Source organism: Oryctolagus cuniculus, chromosome 18 (assembly GCF_964237555.1).
Source record: "Oryctolagus cuniculus chromosome 18, mOryCun1.1, whole genome shotgun sequence".
Lineage (NCBI taxonomy): Eukaryota > Metazoa > Chordata > Mammalia > Lagomorpha > Leporidae > Oryctolagus > Oryctolagus cuniculus.
The window spans coordinates 55,785,686-55,805,443 of record NC_091449.1 but is presented as its reverse complement, the minus strand read 5'-3'; the positions used below and the strand labels follow the sequence as shown (position 1 = coordinate 55,805,443).

Here is a 19,758-nt window from a genome sequence, read left to right as displayed (position 1 = left end):
GTAATTTCTAAAAGTCTTATTTATGTATTTGAAAGAGTTACGGAGAGAGAGGGAGAGACACAGAGATCTTCCATCCACTGGTTCACTCCCACAATGGCTGAGGCTGGGCCAGGCCCAAGCCAGGAGCCAGGAGCTTCATCTGGGTCTCCCATGTGGGTGGCAGGGACCCAAGCACTTGGGCCATCCTCTGCTGCTTTTCCCAGGCATGAGCAGGGAGCTGGCTGGGACATGGAACTGGCACCTATATGGGATGCTGGCATAGCAGGCGGCAGTTTTACCCAATATGTTGCAACGCCAGACCCCATAATTTGTAATTTTAAAAAACACATACCACTAAGATATGTAAGTGCTGAATGGTGACTGCTATAGGAGAGCTAGTGAAGTGCCCAGATATTTGCCCTTACATAGAGAATTTGACTGAATGCCACAGCTGCAAAACCATGTCTTACGTTGGTGTTTCAGAAACCACAAAAGTGTGATCCAAAATGGTGAGCAGTTTTCAGTAAAGATCTGAGTTAAACAGTGTGATCTCTTGATTATGTATTACTTATATTCTGGAACATCAACATGTGTTAGAACTGTGCAAAAATGAACTGTGTTAAGTCCTAGATTTATAAATGGGATTTTCACCTACATGAATGACCAACAAGACATTTGGAAGTCTGGATTTTTTTTTTTTTTTCAATAAGGCCAGACCATCTTGTGCATTGTGGGATTTGTGGCACGCCTGGTCTCACCCACAGTGCTGCCATCAACCTCATCAGCTGTGCCGAGCATAACAAATACCTCCCATAAAATTCCAGAATGAGCTCTGGAGGAGGGGGGAGACAGCTTTAAAGGCCACTGGATTGGACCACTCTTAACCCCCCCAACCCTTTCTTCTTTACACCTCTGATCCCCCCAGTGCTACTGCACTGAATGGTGGTGGCAGGCCCCCTCACATCTCCCTCTCTCTTCAGTCCCACTTGCTAAGCGTGTTGTTCTCTAAACCCAGAATGCCTGCCCCTTCCTATTCCTACCTTCCATCTTTACAATCACCAGAAGTGTCCGTTCAAATTCCATATCCCCTAGCAAGCAAAACTGCCCTAACCACCAGAATAAGGTGGGTCCCCTCTGCAGTAACGTGCCAGCACAGCACCTCATATTCGTCAGTACTCACATATTTGTATATTTTAATGGCAGTGGTTTGTATCTGTCCTCTCTGGTAGCTTCAGGGTACAAGGACTGTGTCTGTCTTGTTCATTATTCTCAGCTGGAGCACAAAACTCAGCACAAAGGAGGGGAGCGAAAAGCAGTTGCTGCTGACATGCTCCAGCGGCTTCAGCCCCAACTTCTGGGTAGAACCTTCTTCTGTGTCTGCCACTGGGAGTAGGATGTGTGTTTTGCCTGGGATCATGACACCAAATGTTGCCATGGGCCCTTCTCTGCATTGCCCTGATTCTGATCTCCACTGTTTTCCAAAATGAGCACCTTACATAGGCTTCTCTTTCTTAGATAGGAAAATGGTCCCCACGATTTGGCAGTTACACTTGGAGATTACATTGCAGTACTTGATGGATGTCACTTTTAGGCTCAGAAAGCAGATCATCTCGTAGGAGTCAGAGAGGAGAGGCAGAGAGAGAGAGAGAGGTCTTCCATCCACTGGTTCACTCCCCAATTGGCTGCAATGGCCAGAGCCGTGCCGATCTGAAGCCAGGAGCCAGGAGCTTCCTCCGGGTCTCCCATGTGGGTGCAGGGGCCCAAGGACTTGGGCCATCTTCCACTGCTTTCCCAGGCCATAGCAGAGAGCTGGATGGGAAGTAGAACGGCTGGGTCTCGAACCGGTGCCCATATGGGATGTCGGTGCTTCAAGCCAGGGTGTTAACCCGCTGTGCCACAGCACTGGCCTCGATGTTTCCAATTTTAAGAAGACAGATTAAGGATGGTACTTCTGCTTCTTCTTCAAAATTGCGGTGAAGCAATAAAAGTCTGGTTGGAGATAATTCCAGGAGCTCAAGGATGTTTCAATATAACAATCTTTTCTTTTACTCGTTGATATTTTGAGTTACATGAACAGATCACTCAATCTACTGTGTGGAGAAATAAATTGCATTGGGGCTGGCACCATGGCATAGTAGGCTAAGCTTCCGCCTGTAGCACCGGCACCCCATATGGGCGTTGGTTCGAGTCCTGGCTGCTCCACTTCTGATCCAGCTCTCTGTTTGGCCTGAGAAAGTAGTAGAAGATGGCTCAGTGCTTGGGACCCTGCACCCACATGGGAGACCTAAAAATGGATCCTGGCTCCTGGCTTCAGATCGGCTCAGCTCCAGCTGTTGTGGCCATTTGGGGAGTGAACTACTGGATAGAAGACCTTTCTCCTCCTGTCTTCCCAGTGATCACAGCATGCCTTCTCACATGCACAATAGCTTGCTGCTGCTGCTTTTTTTTTTTTTTTTCAACAGAGTTAGACAGAGAGACAGATTTTCCTTCCATTGGTTCACCCCCAAAATGGCTGCCACGGCTGGCGCATCCGAAGCCAGGAGCCAGGTGCTTCCTCCTGGTCGCCCATGTGGGTGCAGGGCCCAAGCACTTGGGCCATCCTCCACTGCACTCCCTGGCCACAGCAGAGAGCTGGCCTGGAAGAGGGGCAACCAGGACAGAATCCGGCGCCCTGACCGGGACTAGAACCCGGTGTGCCGGGGCCGCAAGGCGGAGGATTAGCCTAGTGAGCCGCGGCGCTGGCCAACAGCTTGCTTCTTACACAGAAAGTTCTTCATACACAAAGAACTCGGAATGTCTTTCTTTACATAGCAAACCATATTTCTTCCCAACTTAAAGGAGTCTGACCTCAAGAATAATCCTGTGATCCTAGGACCCAATCCCACAGAGTACCCGAGAGAGTCCAATTATCAGCTCTGATGCTGAAGTCCCCTGGAAGGAAGAAAAAGAATCCCAGTCCCTCTCAGCATAGAGAGCCTTCTGTAAGACTGATGGAACTGAGGGGACTGCCATCTCCAGGCACCCAGGGCTGAAAGGCCTTTTTATACTGCCATCCAAATACAGAGGTCTAAAGCAGGAAACGGGAAGACTGTGGTTCTGTCCAGGGTGCTACTCTGCCCCATCTGGGTGTTAAGGGAGCTCTCCAAGGTGCTGGATTGACCTCAGAACCACTGATTTCCAAACTGGTGCTCTAACTGTACTCTGTGTATTTCTTTTTTTTTTTTTTTTAATTTTTTTTTTTTTTTTTGACAGGCAGAGTGGACAGTGAGAGAGAGAGACAGAGAGAAAGGTCTTCCTTTGTCGTTGGTTCACCCTCCAATGGCCGCCGTGGCCGGAGCGCTGCGGCCGGTGCGCTGCGCTGATCCGATGGCAGGAGCCAGGTACTTATCCTGGTCTCCCCCATCTCCCATGGGGTGCAGGGCCCAAGGACTTGGGCCATCCTCCACTGCACTCCCTGGCCACAGCAGAGAGCTGGCCTGGAAGAGGGGCAACCGGGACAGAATCCAGCGCCCCGACCAACCGGGACTAGAACCCGGTGTGCCGGCGCCGCAAGGCGGAGGATTAGCCTAGTGAGCCGCGGCGCCGGCCTACTCTGTGTATTTCTAAAAATTTATCTGAGAGGCAGAGAGAGATACAGAGACAGGGAAAGAGAGTTTTCTATTTGCTGATTCACAACAGCCAGTCTGAAGCTGGGAACGCTATCCAGATCTCCCATGTGGGTAAAAGGAATCTGATTACTTGAGCGAGCACTACTGCCTCCCTGGGGCTGCCTTCCTGGGGGCTACATTAGCAAGAACTTGCAGTCAAAATCCAGAGACAGGAGTCAAACCGAGGTACTTCAATATGGGATGCAGGGTGTTTTAACCACTAGGCTAAATGCCTCCTCCCCTGCCATTCCAACTGTACTTTAAATCTGATCCAGATACTGATCCTATGTTTCTTTGAACTCAGTTAACTAGAACCTAACGTGTCACCTCATGTTCTGGTAATCCTTCAAAGGATTCTTTTACTTTAGGAATTCAAATCCTTACATTGATTGATAATCTCAGAGTGGCAGGCATCATCAGGTCCTCTTGACAGGCTGGTTACTGTTATATGCACCCTATTGTAGCTCCTGGGTACACAGCTATAGTTAGGTAAACCACTTAGCCTGTTTAAAATTAAGCATTTCAAAGAAAAACATAGCACTGTCAAAGAAAGCTTCTTTGAAGCAGAAATTAGAAAAGTACAGTCCCCACTGAAAACAGAATGGAATTTCATCATGAAAGTGCCCGTGTGGACCATCAGCTAACATCTAAGATTCCATTCATGTAAACTGCTAATATCCATGACTGGAATATTAGAAATTTTATCACCACTCAGGAGTTGTCTTCTGCTCTCTAGTTTGGGTTCCCATGAAAGCAGAACTGGAGACAAGGGACTTGGATATATAGGAGATGATTTCAGAAGACACAACTAAAGCTGGAGTGAGGCAGGAAAGGAGGAAAAGTCAATATAAGGTGTTAACGTCGATGCTATGAGCACTGGAGCCCTCCAGATAAAGGATCAACTCCTACAATTATCCCCTTGAAAGGTAGGAAGCTGGAAGCTCTATCCTTAGGCTCTTCTCATTAAGGGTTTTCCTGAGATTAACGTGTGCCATGCATGCGTAGGTTATGCTCCTTCACCAAGTGAGCTCTAAAAATGTGGCTGAGGCAGAATGTTGAAGGCATGGAAGGATCTCAGCAGTGCAAGGGCAGTTCTCGCTTGCACAGAACTGTCCACCGTGGCTGCAGCTAAATCGGAGATGCACCAAAGTCACAGGACAGAATACCCCAATCACCTGAACCTTCACCCATCAATCTGCTAGGTTTCAGTGTTCCTAAGATGTAACGTGTGGATAAACATTGTGTGTATCTCAGAACTGCTATGAAATTTTCCAACTAGGGGCCGGTGCTGTGGGGCAGTGAGTTAAAGCCTCAGCCTGCAGCACTGGCATCCCGTAAAGGTGCCAGTTCGAATCCCAGCTGCTCCTCTTCCAATCCAGCTCTCTGCTATGCTGTGCAAAGCAGTAGAAGATGGCCCAAGTCTTTGGGTCTCTGCACCTGCATGGGAGACCCAGAAGCTCCTGGCTCCTGGCTTTGGATTGGCTCAGCTCTGGCCATTGCAGTCATCTGGGGAGTGAACCAGTGGAATGGAAGACCTCTCTCTCTCTCTCTCTCTTGCTCTGTCTCTGTAACTTTGCCTTTCAAATAAATAAATTTATGGAAAACTACAAAAACAGGCAAAATAACCCGTAGTGATAGAAGTCAATACAAGTTATGACGACAGAGATGTAATGACTGAAATGAATTATAGAACAACTCATAAGGTGCCAGTGATTCCATTTCTTGACATTGGTGATTATGACCACATCCTTTACAAAAATTCAAGTTGTACAACTGTACCTCGTGCACTTATGTATGCTGCACTTCACTTTTTAAAAACATCTGCTTAAAACGTGACACCCCCAATCTCTTTATTCATTGGACAGCCCAAGTACACAATACAACTGCTCTAATCCAGGTGAGAGCAGGGAGACTCTGGAATTGAACAGGTGACTCCAACAACAGATGGCAGCAGAAAGGTATGTGAGAGAAGAGGATGCAAGTTAAATTCAGCATCCAAAGGGCCGCTTTTTGTTTTCCAAAGTGTCATCTCTGCATCGTGTCTTAGAACTAAACCAGGGGCTGGAATCGTGGCACAGCGGGGAAAACCGCCACCTGCAACACCAGCATCCCATATAGGAACTGGTTTGTGTCCCAGCTGCTCCACTTCTGATCCAGCTCCCTGCATATGGCCTGGGAAAAGCAACAGATGGCCCAAGCATTTGGGTCCCTTAACACCCACATGGGAGACCCAGATGAAGCTCCTGGCTTTGTCCTCGTTCAGCCCTAGCTGTTGCAGCCACTTGGGAAGTGAACCAGCAGATTGATGTCTCTCTACTGTAACTTTCAATTAAATCTTTTTTTTTTTTTTTTTTTTTTGACAGGCAGAGTGGACAGTGAGAGAGAGAGACAGAGAGAAAGGTCTTCCTTTGCCGTTGGTTCACCCTCCAATGGCCGCCGAGGCCGGCACGCTGCGGCCGGCGCACCGCGCTGATCCGATGGCAGGAGCCAGGAGCCAGGTGCTTTTCCTGGTCTCCCATGGGGTGCAGGGCCCAAGCACCTGGGCCATCCTCCACTGCACTCCCTGGCCACAGCAGAGGGCTGGCTTGGAAGAGGGACAACCGGGACAGAATCCGGCGCCCCGACCGGGACTAGAACCCGGTGTGCCGGCGCCGCTAGGCGGAGGATTAGCCTAGTGAGCCGCGGCGCCGGCCTCAGTTAAATCTTAAAACAACAAAACTGACAACCAGATCATTTCCTCGGTCCACTAACCAGATCAAGGGGCAAAATGGACAAGCTATCCTGAACGTTAATCTGGTAAATGCCACACCATGAAAGATACAAAATCCAGACACTGGCCGGCGCCGCGGCTCAATAGGCTAATCCTCCGCCTAGTGGCACTGGCACACCGGGTTCTAGTCCCGGTCAGGGCGCCGGATTCTGTCCCGGTTGCCCCTCTTCCAGGCCAGCTCTCTGCTGTGGCCAGGGAGTGCAGTGGAGGATGGCCCAGGTGCTTGGGCCCTGCACCCCATGGGAGACCAGGAAAAGCACCTGGCTCCTGGCTCCTGCCATCGGATCAGCGCGGTGCGCCGGCCGCGGTGGCCATTGGAGGGTGAACCAACGACAAAGGAAGACCTTTCTCTCTGTCTCTCTCTCTCTCACTGTCCACTCTGCCTGTCAAAAAATAAAAAAAATAAAAAAAAAAAAATCCAGACACTTACCAGTTTAATGTCTAGAACAGTACCCATCCCTAATAAAAACTGGACAATGAAAGCTTTAAGAGTGAAAACTTTCAGTTTCAGACTTAAGAGTTACTCTTGAGAATGGATGGATTCATTGATGCATAGTTTTGTAGCAACCCTGAATTTTCTGTTACAGACCTTAGGTTGCAACATCTATCCACTGGTGATGTCCTAATGTAGACTGAGCTCTGCAGTGCTACAGCAGGTTTTCCAATCACATTTTATAATCACAGGGCTTGGAGGACTTCCAGGACTATGACTACAGACTCCCAGGTATCACAGACGCAAAACAATTCTAAATCATCAGGCAAGTCATACTTCAGACTTCGTAGGATGGAAGATCTGTCTCTCCCTTTCTGACTTTCAAATAAATACATATTTAAAAAAAAAAAAAAGCAAAAAAAAAAAAAAACTTCTCAAATAATTGTTATGCTGTGCTATGGTTTAGATATGGTTTGAGTGCATCCCTCAAGGACTCATGCGTTGAAAACTGATCCCTGCTATGGTGATGTTGGGATGTGTCAGAAGCAATTTATTTCTTATGGGACCCTGGTTAGTTCTTGAGAAAGGGCTGCTACAAAAGAGCAAGGGTGATCCCTTCTAGTCTCTCTGGTTCCTGTCTTGCCATGTGATCTCCCTCTCACACGCACTCCTGCCATGAGATGACACATCCACAAGGGTGCCCTCCCTAAAGCCAGCATCATGCCATTTGGACTTTCAACCTCTTAAACTGTGAGTTAAATAAACTCTTTTCTTTATACATTAGCCAGCCTTGGGTATTTTGTTACAGCAGTGGAAAAGACTAACACCCACTGACAAGCCTCAGTATAGTCAAAATTCTATTCCAAGGAAAGAAAACCCAACTCAAACTTACTAAAGCTAATGATAAAAAAGGAATTTATTGATTACTGGGATATAAAAACCCACACATACTTCAAGTTTCAGATATGGCTTAAAGAAGTTGTTCCAATAGTATCTTCAAGTTTGATCACCTTCCAAATCTCAGTTGTCATTTTTGCTGTGTTGACTTTATTCTCATCTTCCACAAGAATCCAGTTCTGCTCAGCTTTAAAATCAATGAGAAAATAAACAGTATTTCTTCCTATTAAGTCTGCCCAAGCCCTGAGACGCTAAATGAGCCCTATTAGATCACCTTTTGATATCCAAACCAAGGACTGTGTCCTATGGGAAGGAATTTGCAGCCAAGCCTGTGTCACACATTTCATTCCCAAGCAGAAGATGGAATCCAAAAGGAAAGTGAGGTAGTGTTACCAGTAAAAGGGTGTAAAAAATGCTGGAAGGCCAAAACGACCAATGTCCAGCACAGGCTTTTCTCCAGGGTGCACATGCTCAAGGTGACCTAGCTGGGAAGAATTTCTAAAGGTTTTCTCATACTTGCTACAGCCATAGTGTTTCTTCCCAGAGTGAACTTTTTGATGCTGAACAAGATTGCTTTTGATAGTGAAGACTTTCCCACACTTGTCACATATGTAGGACGTCTCTCGAATATGAATCCTTAGATGCCTTTTTAACTGTTCCTGAGCACTGAACGCCTTCCCACAATCCACACAGCCAAAGGGCTTCTCCTCACTGTGGATCTGCTGGTGCCGAGTGAGTTTTGTAGGAAAATTGAAGGCTTGTCCACACACTTTACAAGAATAGGGCTTTTCCCCTGTGTGAATACGCTGATGTTGACTAAGATGGGAAGTCCTTCCAAAGCTTTTGCCACACTTGTTACACTCATAGGGTTTCTCTCCAGTATGGATTTTTTGATGCCGCATTAGTGGTGAATTACCAACAAAAGCTTTTCCACATTCAGTACACTCATAGGGTTTCTCCCCAGTGTGGATTCTCTGATGTATAACAAACTCAGAACTGCTAGTAAAGTTATGTCCACACTCTGTACAGTGATAGGGCCTGTCCCCACTGTGGATCCTCTGATGCCTGATCAGATTTGCGTTATCATTAAAGGCTCTCCCACAGGCTGCACACTGGTACGGTTTCTCTCCAGTGTGGGTCCTCTGGTGCCGAATCAGTGAGGAATTACCAGTGAAGGCTTTTCCACACTCTTTACACTCAAACGGTTTCTCTCCAGTGTGAATTCTCTGGTGTCTAACATAGTAAGAAAAATAGCTGAAGGATTTCCCACACTCTTCACATCTGAAGGGTTTCCTCACAGAGTGGATTCTTGGAACCTTTCCTTGAATACTTCTCACTCTAGGGATTTCTTGGTGCTTCTCCAGACAAGTATCTGGGAAGTCAGTTCTCTGAGGGACACTCTTCATCAGCTCACAGGACACCATGCCTCTTTCTTCAGACATTCCCTGTGTTGCTGTGGACATGCCGTCAATGTAGGTCTCAGCATCTGACATTAAGACATGGAAATTAAAATTAAAACTTACAGGGCTTTGAAAGATAGCATTTCAACCTCCTCGTCAGCCTGCTAGGACACAGCTGCCAAAATCAAAGTGCCAAATATCTCACAGGCAGAAAACAGTCAGGGTACAGACAGTGCTGGTGCCCACGCTGGGCTGCTTCCCACGCTTCTCCAGCTCCACAGTTGAATGACGCCTCCTGGTGCATTCTAGTATCTTTTGGATTTCTGCTATTTATAGACTGACAGAATGCCAAAGAGGGACTGGCGCTGTGACATAGCAGGTAAAGCCACTGACTGTAGTGCCGGCATCCCATATGGGCACTGGTTCAAGTCCTGGCTGCTCCACTTCCGATCCAGCTCTCTGCTGTGGCCTGGGAAAGCAATAGAAGATGGCCTAGGTCCTTGGGCCCCTGCACCAGCGTGGGATACATGGAAGAAGCTCCTGGCTCCTGGCTTCGGATCAGTGCAGCTCCAGCAGTTGCAGCTAACTGGGGAGTGAACCAGCGGATGGAAGACCTCTCTCTCTCTGCCTCTCCTTCTCTCTGTGTGTAACTCTGACTTTCAAATAAATACATAAATCTTAAATATATATGTGTATATATATATATGTATGCATATATAAAAAATGCCAAAGAAAGCACAAGCTCTAAGAGCAAGAAGTGATGCTGGGGCTGGCAAGACTCAGAGTCAGAAAACAAAAGCAATGGATGGACTGTTCTTTTTAAAAATTCCTATCCCACGGGCTGGCGCTGTGGCTCACTTGGTTAATCCTCCGCCTGCAACACCGGCATCCCATGTGAGCCTGGGGTTCTAGTCCTGGTGGCTCCTTTTCTGGTCCAGCTCTCTGCTGTGGCCCAGGAGGGCAGTGGAGAATGGCCCAGGTGCTTGGGCGCCTGCACCCGCGTAGGAGACCAGGAAGAAGCACCTGGCTCCTAGCTTCTGATGGGTGTAGCTGCAGCCATAGCAGCCATTTGAGGGGTGAACCGACAGAAGGAAGACCTTTCTCTCTCTCTCTCACTGTCTAACTCAATCTGTCAAATAAAAAATTAAAAAATTCCTATCCTACAATCTATTCCCAATCACAGAATGTGAAAAGACAGAGAGAAAACCACACAACTGCTTTGAAGACCTTGCCCTCAGTAAGCTACCTGGTCACCTAGTCCACAGGTTCACAACCACAGGTCTGCAGATGGGGAGGGAACAAGTGAGCACCTTAAAACTGTTGGCAACTGCTATGACCTGTCCTAAAACTCTCAAAATTTGAAACTCAAACATGCAGAGAAACTACTGTTCTAGATTCTATGCCTATGTGCAAAGGGGAGAACACAGTTTACTTAGATACATGAAGACAACCAAATATTCTTTCTCATATTATCAAAAAGGAGACAAATAACAGCCCATAACATGGCTTTTGTGCTCTTAAAGATGGGATGATGTTTTAACTAAAAGTCAATCGAACTTTAACATCATCTGGGATTTGTCTGCTGATTAATCAAGTTCTTCCTGTGAATGTGAATTAAACAAATAAGAAACCTTGAGAGTGTTGGGAGGTGAGATCTGTGACTGAAGTAGACGTGGTAACCAACAGTCCAAGTGAGAGTGATCAAGACAACCTGGAAGTCTGTTCTCACATCCCTCCTCTGTCTTGCCTACTAAGGGTGTTCAATGTCACAAAATCAGGAGTGAGCAATCAAAAATCTATTTCCCTGCTGCCCCGTACCCTGCCATTCATACTTGTGAGGACTCCAACAGCTGTTCTTCCAAGCAACCTTCCCTACACAAGTCCACTACAAACGCTGCATCTGGACTTCCCATACAAGCCTAAGTATTAGGCAGCAACCAAATTCACCAACACCGTTGGTAACTGAGGCGGCTCAGGGTATGATGCAGACTCTGTCAGCCCTCTTCTACAAAGTCAAGAGAACAAACGCTCACTGCGTGTTTAGTCGCACGCTTCATGCTCTTGCACTGCTTACTAGAAAAGACCAAGCAGTGCTTGCGGGCGGGCTCCACGTCTAAACAGCCTCACAGGTGAGTATCCTGCACGCTAAACTGCAGAGCTCTTTACAGTGATTAATGCTCTACTCCCTTCCTCAAGCCAGTGTTTCCACTGTAATTTGCTGAGTTTCAACTCATGGCCCTGGCACTGATCTTCTAAAGTGGAATGATTCCAACTCCTCCTCCTGCCATACTCTCACAGCCCACTGCTGATACACCCACAACCGCACCGTCTGCATCTGCTTCCCATCTTGTATCCTCCCAAGCTTCTTAAACAAAGCTTGGCACACAGCAAGTGCTCAACAAGTACACTTAAATAAATCTACCCCATGCAAAGGAGAACCACTGAGGTAGACAATGTTGAAACTCAGAAAGGAGCAATGGATTCAAGAACTGTAATCAGATGTGTTGAATGCTAACATCTGAATGTGAGTTAAGACTGGCGGGAAAGTTTTCATATTTAGGGAAAATCAATCATTTTATTTCAATTCTGGCCACCATAGCTCACTTTAAAATGCACAGCTCCATGAAACCCTATAACTACTGTTCTAAACCTGCCTCACTTACCTTCACAGAGCTCTCTAGTCCTCTCTGCAGGGGGCTCCTCCTGTACCTCGAGGTTCCAAGGTAAATCCCCTCTCTCCAGAAGTGAGATCAGGGCAGGTTTGGGAACTGGGTATCCTGAAAAAGGGGAATATAATGGCACCTTTCAGTCCTACATCTGTGGTGTAAAAAGAAAGAGAATCCCAGGAGTCAGAGTCGACTATAGAAGAGGGTTCAGGACTGAGCAAGGACAGATCAGGACAGAGATTCTGATCAAGAGGAAACGGAGCATCTCTGACCTCTTCCTAAAAAAAAAAACTTCAGGGCAGGTGAGTTAGTGAGACCCTGAAGGCCCGTGCAGACAAAGACACCAGAAAGGCGTACTCCTTCCTGTGCACAGCCTTTTGGAGAATGGGGCACTCTCTCCCCAGTGGACAGCAAACTCAAGACCCAAGACCCAGCAATCTCTGAACTTGGTCAATTAGCGTCAGCTCTAGAGGCACGTAATGGAAGATACCAGGGACAATCCCTATTCCCCACACTCTACCCCTAGTCTGTAAGAAGAAAAAAAGGGAACAGAAAAGTAGACCTGAGTCCCAAGAGGAAAAGAGTCTTACCCAGCATAGTTAAGGTCCCATAATTCTCCAGCATCACACTTCTGTACAGGGCCCTCTGTGCAGGAGAAAGCTCAGCCCATTCCGCCTGGGTGAAGCACACAGCCACATCCTTAAAAGTCACCAGCTCCTGAAACAACAGACTCTGCTGCCCCAGAGCCATTCCTCTGGCTCAGGGCAGGTGGGATGGTAATGAGGGTCTGAAGAAGGGCTCTATAAGAGAAAAGAACTGGATACCAGACCACTAAATAAATAATGCAACCAAAAACTGGAAATGTCCATTAGGGTACAACTTAGTCATAAAGTATAATTTTACGTTTCAAAAGTTCTGTGGGAACTTTCTTAGAGCAAAATCTCTTTTTTTGTTTGTTGCACCTAAAAGTGGACAATTAGTCTCAATCTGCCCAGATGTTCACTCACATGTGGCATCTCAGAACTCAACTGTTCCCACTTTTCTGCTCCAAGGGCCCAGCCAAGTGTTCCCTACAAGTGCTCACTCCCATAGAACGTGGACCAGGGGAGTCAGTTTGCCTTGACAAGCCTTCCCGCATGACTCCCCATCCTCACCTCTGAGACTTGAGTAAGAGGCTGTGCTGCCGAAGAGTGCCCAGCAGAGGGCGCTCAGAGTTGCCTGGGGCAGTGCATTCTTCGGATCTTCCTGGGAGAAGTTTCTGCAATAGAACTGGTAGCTCTTTCAGCTACTTGACTTTATACCTTCAAGATCATATAGAATAGCTTCTGCCAATCAAGCCTCATGCTTTTTCAATAGTCATCCTTTTCCCCTCCTTGACAGCCCAACTCTACATTCCCAGAGAATTCCAGCATCTGGCTTAAAGTCTTTAGTTAATGTTCAGACTCTGGCATCAACCTTAACTACCTAAACGCGCAGTTAACATCCTCCCACCCTCCAGCACCTCAAATAACTGCACATCCTCACTTGCCTGTCATCCCACTCTGCCTCAGACTCTGGATGACCCAGCACATGGGACCCACCAACCTACACCAAACTCATCTTGCCTCTCAACTGGCTCCCTTTATAACTCATAAAAATCAGCTGACACAGTGATATGTTTTGCTCTCAGTTGATGGCACCAATTTCACCTCAATCACTGCTCTTTCCTGACAAACCATCAGTAATCAAATCCTATCAGTTAATGCCTAAATATTCCTGGAACCTGACTCCTCTTCACAATGGAGTGAAGGGTATTCGCCCTCTGCTGGACATCGTTGAGCACCACAGCCTCTTCTCACTCAAGTATCAGATGGCAGGGTGGGGGTGTTACATGAGACAGGCTAGTCAGGGCAACTGTGACTCCCCTGGTATTCTACTCCACAGCTCCACACTCCAGGCCTACCCTGCGCTGAATCCACCCACTGTCTGGCTGAACATCTGAACCCGTCATCTCCTGAATGAATCTCCACTAACCAGAGCTGTGGCTCTCAAAGTGCGGTTCGAGGTAACCACCAGAAACAGTGGCATCACCCAGAAAAGCTGCTTTATGCCAAATTCTCGGGCTCCATTCTGAGGCCAATCTGTGCCTTGAAGAGCCCGCTGAAGTTTGAGAACCCTGGATTAGAAGATACAAGCCAAAGCTCAGGCTGGGATGTATTAGGAGACTAGGAAAAGGGAAGAGAAGGCACAAGACTATAAGCAGAGAAACTATCTGGGAAGCTGTGCATATAAAATCTCAGGGAAGGGATGACAAACCCTACATGTGGGTGATATACAAGATGTGACAAGTAGATGAGATACTAGGCAGAAACAACAGAACTCGCAGCTCTCAGGAATGGTACTGGGGAGAACAGAGTCAACAATCAGGTAATCTAGAGACTGGGTGATCAGGACTGCATTGTGATATCAGTGATTTTTTAGAAAATAAAAAGGTAGGAGCTACAAAGACAAATACATCAGTGAGACAGTCAGGTACAGGGACCCAACAGAAATGAGAAATCTGGATTTGGACTTGAGATATGCTTCAATGGATACTAAGTTTCAAGATTAAACAAGTCTCAAAGAAATGATAAAGCAACAGCCAACAATTAGTCTCAAAAAGTGATATATAATTCAAGAAATCAACTTCCTGTCCCCACATATAAGGTATTTAATCACTCTAAAAATGAAGCCCCCTAGGGCAGGCCCTTGGTACAGTGTTTAAGTCACCACCTGGGATGCCTATGTTCTGTATCAGACTGCCTGGTTAGAGTCCCAGTTCCTCTGCTTCCAATCCTACTTCCTGCTAATGTATACTCTGGAAGGCAGCTGGTGACAGCCCAAGTACTTGCATCCCTGCCACGCATATAGGAGACCTAGATTGGTCTAGCCCAGCCCTGGGTGTTGCAGGTAATAAGGGAGTGAACCAGAGGACAGAAGATCTGTCTCTCTGCCTTTCAAATAAAATGAAAATAAATTTTAAAATCATTATTACAAGTAAAGCCAGGGCAGGCATTGTGGTACAGCAGGGTTAAGTCACCACCACAACTCCAGCATCTCATATGAGCACAGGTTCAAGTTCTGGCTGCTCCATTTCTGATCCAGCTCTCTGCTAATGCAACTAGGAAAGCAGTGGAGGATGACCCATGTACTTGGTCCCTGTCATACACATGAGAGACCCACATGGAGTTTCAGGCTCCTGGCTTTGGCCTGGCCCAGCGCTGGGGAGTGAACTGGAGAATGTCTCTGTCTCTCCCTTTATCTTTGTAACTGTGCCTTTCAAATAAACAAATAAACCTTTAATAATAAACAGGGCTGGCATTGTGGTGTAGCAGGTAAAGCTGCCATTTGCAATGCCAGTATCCCATATGGGCATAGGTTCAAGTCCCAGCTGTTCCATTTCCAATCCAGCTAATGGCCTCAGAAAAGTAGCAGACAATAGCCCAAGTGTTTGAGCCTCTGCCACACACATGGGAGACCTAGATGAAGTTCCTGACTTTAGCCTGGCCCAGTGCTGGCTGCTGCAGCCATCTGGGGAGTGAACCAGCAGATGGAAGATTTCCCTCTCTCTGTTTCTTTCTCTCTCTCTCTTTCTCTCTCACTTTCAAAACAAATAAATTAATTTTTTTAAGATTTATTTTTATTTATTTGAAAGTCAGAGTTATACAGAGAAAGGAGAGGCAGAGAGAGAGAAATGTTCCATCCGATGGTTCACTCCCCAGGTGGCTGCAATGGCTGGAGCTGTGCCAATCCGAAGCCAGGAGCCAGGAGCTTCTTCTGGGTCTCCCACGTGGGTGCAGGGGCCCAAGGACTTGGGCCATCTTCTACTGCTTTCCCAGGCCATAGCAGAGAGCTGGATCAGAAGAGGAGCAGCCGGGACTAGAACTGGCGCCCATATGGGATGCCGGCATTTCAGGCCAGAGTGTTAACCTGCTGCGCCACAACGCCGGCCCCATAAATAAATCTTAAAGTAAACAAATAAATAACAAAGCTAGTGGAGATAGAAAGAGGTTATATGTCTGGCTCAAGGTAACTATGCACTGAGGCTTGATGGGAATCCCTAACTTCAGGTGTCGTGTCCACGTGTGGATTTTCCTGGCACGGCCCGCTACCTCACTTATGCAGCAGTGCCTCTAGGATGTATCTCCCTGATTCTAAGCCCAACTTACTGGCCCTCTTTACCTTGTCTTCTTCCTGCCATCCCTCTGCAGCCACCTCCGAGAACCTTGTTAGTTGAGTCATTCCCACCCTATACCAGATCCCCATATCATGAGCCTGGGTCCTTTATTCTCACAGACTCCTGGCAGGGCTGGAGGGAACTGAACCTGGGAACCCTCGAGCCCAGCCAAGATATTCAGCACATAGGAGACTGTACTTCTGATTCCCAGGACACCTTCTCCTGTCTGCATCTTTTTTTTTTTGACAGGCAGAGTTAGACAGAGAGAAGGGTCTTCCTTTTCCGTTGGTTCACCCCCCAAATGGCCGCTACAGCTGGCGTGCTGCGCCGATCCGAAGCCAGGAGCCAGGTGCTTCCTCCTGGTCTCCCATGCGGGTGCAGGGCCCAAGCACTTGGGCCATCCTCCACTGCCTTCCTGGGCCACAGCAGAGAGCTGGACTGGAAGAGGAGCAACTAGGACTAGAACCCGGTGCCCATATGGGATGCTGGCGCCACAGGCAGAGGATTAGCCAAGTGAGCCATGGCGCCGGGCCCCCTGTCTGCATCTTTTAAAAATAACTAAATAAACAAATAAGTTTATTAGAAAGGCAGAGTGACAGAGACAGGGAGAGACAGATCTTCCATCCACTGGTTCACTCCCAAGCAACTGCAACAGCCACAGCTGGGCCAGGCTGAAGCCAGGAGTCAGTGACCCCATCCTGGTTTCCCACATGGTTGCAGAGACCCAAGCACCTGGGCCATCTTCTGCTGCTTTCCCAGGCACATTAGCAGGCGGTAGGATCAAAAGCAGAGAAGTTGGAACCCCAACTGGCACACTGATATAGGATGCCAGCCGGCACTGCAATTAGCGACTTAACCTACTGTACCACAACACTGGCCCCTCCCGTCTCCATCTTCACTGGCCCTGCAGCCAGACTGGCCAGCCCCTCACCATCAGCTCTTTCCAAGTACCCAGTCCTAATGGAGGTAACCAACAAAGTCTTTTTTTTCCCTCCTCTGGTTCTCAGACTTGCCAGAATTACCTCTGTCATCCACCATTTTCTTTAAATCAGATCCTTCTAAGGCTGACCTGAGGGATCCACAGCTCACCTGGTATGGGACTTTCAAGGACATGGTTGCCATCACCTGGGCTCCCTCTCAGGGAAGGGCAGGGGCTGAGGGAACAAATGAAGAGAACCAAGAGTGAGCCCCACAGTAAAAGGTGCTCCCATGAACCAACAAACCTGCCAATAACAGTAGCAGTAATCATTTGCCATGTGCCCACAGGTTAAGTGTCGTCTAAATATTTCATCTTTAATCCACAATATACCATGAGCCTTGTAATTCTGAAATGAAAAAAGTAACTTCCTCCAGGTCACTAGCACCTATGTTCACCAATATCAAGCAACACCAGAGAAAAACCAAAGAAAATCCTAACAAAAGCAATCCCAGGCCTTAGTTTAACAACACAATTTTCTGACAAACCTAAGACTTTAAAAAAAAAAAGTAGTACCGGTTTTTGGATAAAAATTATGTATCTCCATTCAATACTAACAATAATCACCTGACCCTTTTCTTGTTTCTGTATGTAAGGACAAAACTCAGCAACAAGTTCTCCAGCAGGATCACTCGGCAGGTGGAGGTAAACTTGGATCACAGATTCGCCAAAGGCTACACCTTTAGTAACTGCATTAAATTGCTTCTCAGCATAATCCCAACAGACTTCTTTTAGAACATGACCAAGTGATTCCAAAGTTAAAGCAGAACGACAAATTATCTAAGGAATTTCAGAAAAACATCTCAGAAAGCCTGCCTTTCCTTGGGCAGATGCGTTTTTCATCACTCCATTCCAGGGTCCAGCGATAACCAGAAACTGACTTAGCACAGGGTGCTGAAAGGCTGCCTCAACATGTCAGCGTGTCTGGATTAGACCAGTCCATACTCATGTTCTACCCGAAGGCCGCGTCCTCCCTGGAGAGACAGCGCAGGCGGCAGTCCCCTGCCAACCCCCCTGCGCACCCGCGCCACCCACCTCCTTTCTTGGTTTGGCCACCCCAGTCCTCAGCTTCCTCCTCTGAGCTCACTCAGGACCTTCAGACCTGCTGCCTCCTCCGAAGGAGCCAGTCGCCCCCAGCCTCAGAACCTTGGAACTGGCACCCTCTGCCCGGTATCTTCCGTCACGGACCGCTCTTCGGCTAGGTGATGGCAGCCTGCTGTCAGCCCATCACGCCCTGTCTCTGCGGACCGCGTCCGGGCCCCGTTACACACCCCGCACACGGCGTCTCCCAGTCTGAGATCACATAGTGACTTGTACTTTCCTCATTCAACATTAATCGCATACGTATTTCATGCCGGGGTAAGTGTGAGCCACAGGAGACTTCGTGGGGGTGGGGTGGGGGGAGGGGAAGGACGCGCTGCCTTCCCGCACGGAGCTCAGGCTAAGATGACCAGTGTCATCGGTGCCAGGCGGACACTATCCGAGACAGGAAGGCTGCTTAAGGGAAGATCTTTGCAAAGGGAGTATCACGCGCGAAAGCACGTTCCGGAAGCGGAGGGTCACCGACGCTGCAGCAGCACAGCTACGCGCTACAAGCCAAGGCCAAGCCACGCAGGGTCTTGCGCACGTCAAGAATTCGGTCTTCAGCCTGCCAGCACCAGGTGGCGGAGACAGGGCTGCGAGCAGGTGGAGTGAAATGATCAGATCTAATAAGTGACTTTCCCATTCCTCGGGCAGCTCCCCGGGGGCGGCGCCCAGCTCCCTCTCACTCAGCTGCAGCCCGGGAGCCTGCAAGAGCGACCGGCATTTGGCGGTTCCGGAAGGAATCGCCGGCTCAATGGGGCAGCGAGGGGCTTGGCGGCCGCGTGGGGGCCGCGGGGCGTCTCCTCTCCGTCGGCGGACCACGTCCACCGCCTCCATTTCCCAAGGCGGCCGGGGACGCGCGCGTAGGCACCGAGGGAGCGCGAGCCGACCCCTTCCACCGCGGCGTGAGGCCCGAAGGCCACAGCCTTCTCAGGGATGAAAGGAGCAAGAACTGCAACTGCTTCCGAGCGGGGAAAGCCCGGCACTTACCTCAGCAGCGCGGGAAGCGAGGCGCGACCGGAAGTGCGTCACTGCGCGGCAGCGACTGCGTCATTTCTGGAGGCCGCCGCCTCGCGCCCCTCGGAGGTTGTGCGGCTCTGCTCGCGGAGCTGCGGGTTAACCTGGGAGAAGGGAAGTGTATCGCTGTTAGACTTATCATTTCCTTTGACTGTGTGTTGACCACAGGCCATGGTAGTATCAGCTGTGAAAGCGAGATATTTTATGGGTTATTCCCATCACTAATTTGAAATTATCACCGTTGTTGGCCTTATCTGTACAGCTTTCGTTTCATACATTTTGTTTCATACATTAGTGAGGATGCACTTATATTTGTGTCACACTTTTTATATTATGAAATTATTTGAACTCAATGTTGAGTTTTTTTTTTTTTTTAATATGCTAGACTGTAAGTGGAGGAGCCTGGACTCGAACTGGTTCCCCTATGGAATTCCGGCACAGTAGGCCGTGTAAGGTGTCCAGCATGTAACAGATCTTCCCAGGCAGACGAATCAATTAATTCACAGGCTTTTATTAGGATTCCACTCCCGGACGAGGTTCCCTGGTCCCAACAGAGCAACAGTGCAGGGGCCGGTCGCGCTGTGCTTCAGAGATTGGGAGTGCTCCTTTTATAGATTCAGGGCATGGGGGTTAAAGGTAGAGGCGGGTCTGATCCTCATTGGTTGACCTTTAGGCACCCCGCAGGGACCTTGACA

The 19,758-nt window shown here is 48.3% G+C and overlaps 1 protein-coding gene and 1 long non-coding RNA gene across 5 annotated transcripts; one reads left to right on the top strand and one right to left on the bottom strand.

The window, feature by feature from the left end:
• The first annotated feature begins 91 nt into the window (after positions 1-91).
• On the top strand, positions 92-9,214 carry LOC138846572 (uncharacterized). The gene is made up of 2 exons (XR_011384088.1): positions 92-5,584; positions 7,081-9,214. It is a non-coding gene; the product is annotated as an uncharacterized lncRNA (long non-coding RNA).
• On the bottom strand, positions 7,728-19,045 carry ZNF19 (zinc finger protein 19). 4 transcript variants are annotated; one of them, XM_070062712.1, is made up of 5 exons: positions 17,531-19,045; positions 17,077-17,141; positions 12,383-12,509; positions 11,790-11,903; positions 7,728-9,212 (listed from the first exon to the last, which is right to left on the bottom strand). In XM_070062712.1, exons 2-5 carry the CDS (start codon positions 17,107-17,109, stop codon positions 8,116-8,118), a joined length of 1,371 nt encoding a protein of 456 aa, XP_069918813.1. In that variant the 5' UTR covers positions 17,110-17,141; positions 17,531-19,045; the 3' UTR covers positions 7,728-8,115. The 4 variants fall into 4 exon arrangements, with proteins under 4 accessions (XP_069918813.1, XP_069918814.1, XP_069918812.1 ...); XM_070062713.1 differs by having other exon boundaries at positions 17,999-19,042; XM_070062711.1 differs by having other exon boundaries at positions 12,383-12,592; positions 17,077-19,030.
• Between the last annotated feature and the right edge of the window lie 713 nt (positions 19,046-19,758).

Coding starts and splice junctions, on each gene's coding strand:
- ZNF19 (XM_070062712.1), bottom strand. CDS start 17,109: ATGGCAACCATGTCCTTGAAAGTCCCATACCAG. Junction 12,510..17,076: donor CCTTGAAAGTCCCATACCAG/GTGAGCTGTGGA, acceptor CTGTTGTTTCAG/GAGCTGGTGACTTTTAAGGA. Junction 11,904..12,382: donor TGGGACCTTAACTATGCTGG/GTAAGACTCTTT, acceptor CCCCTTTTTCAG/GATACCCAGTTCCCAAACCT.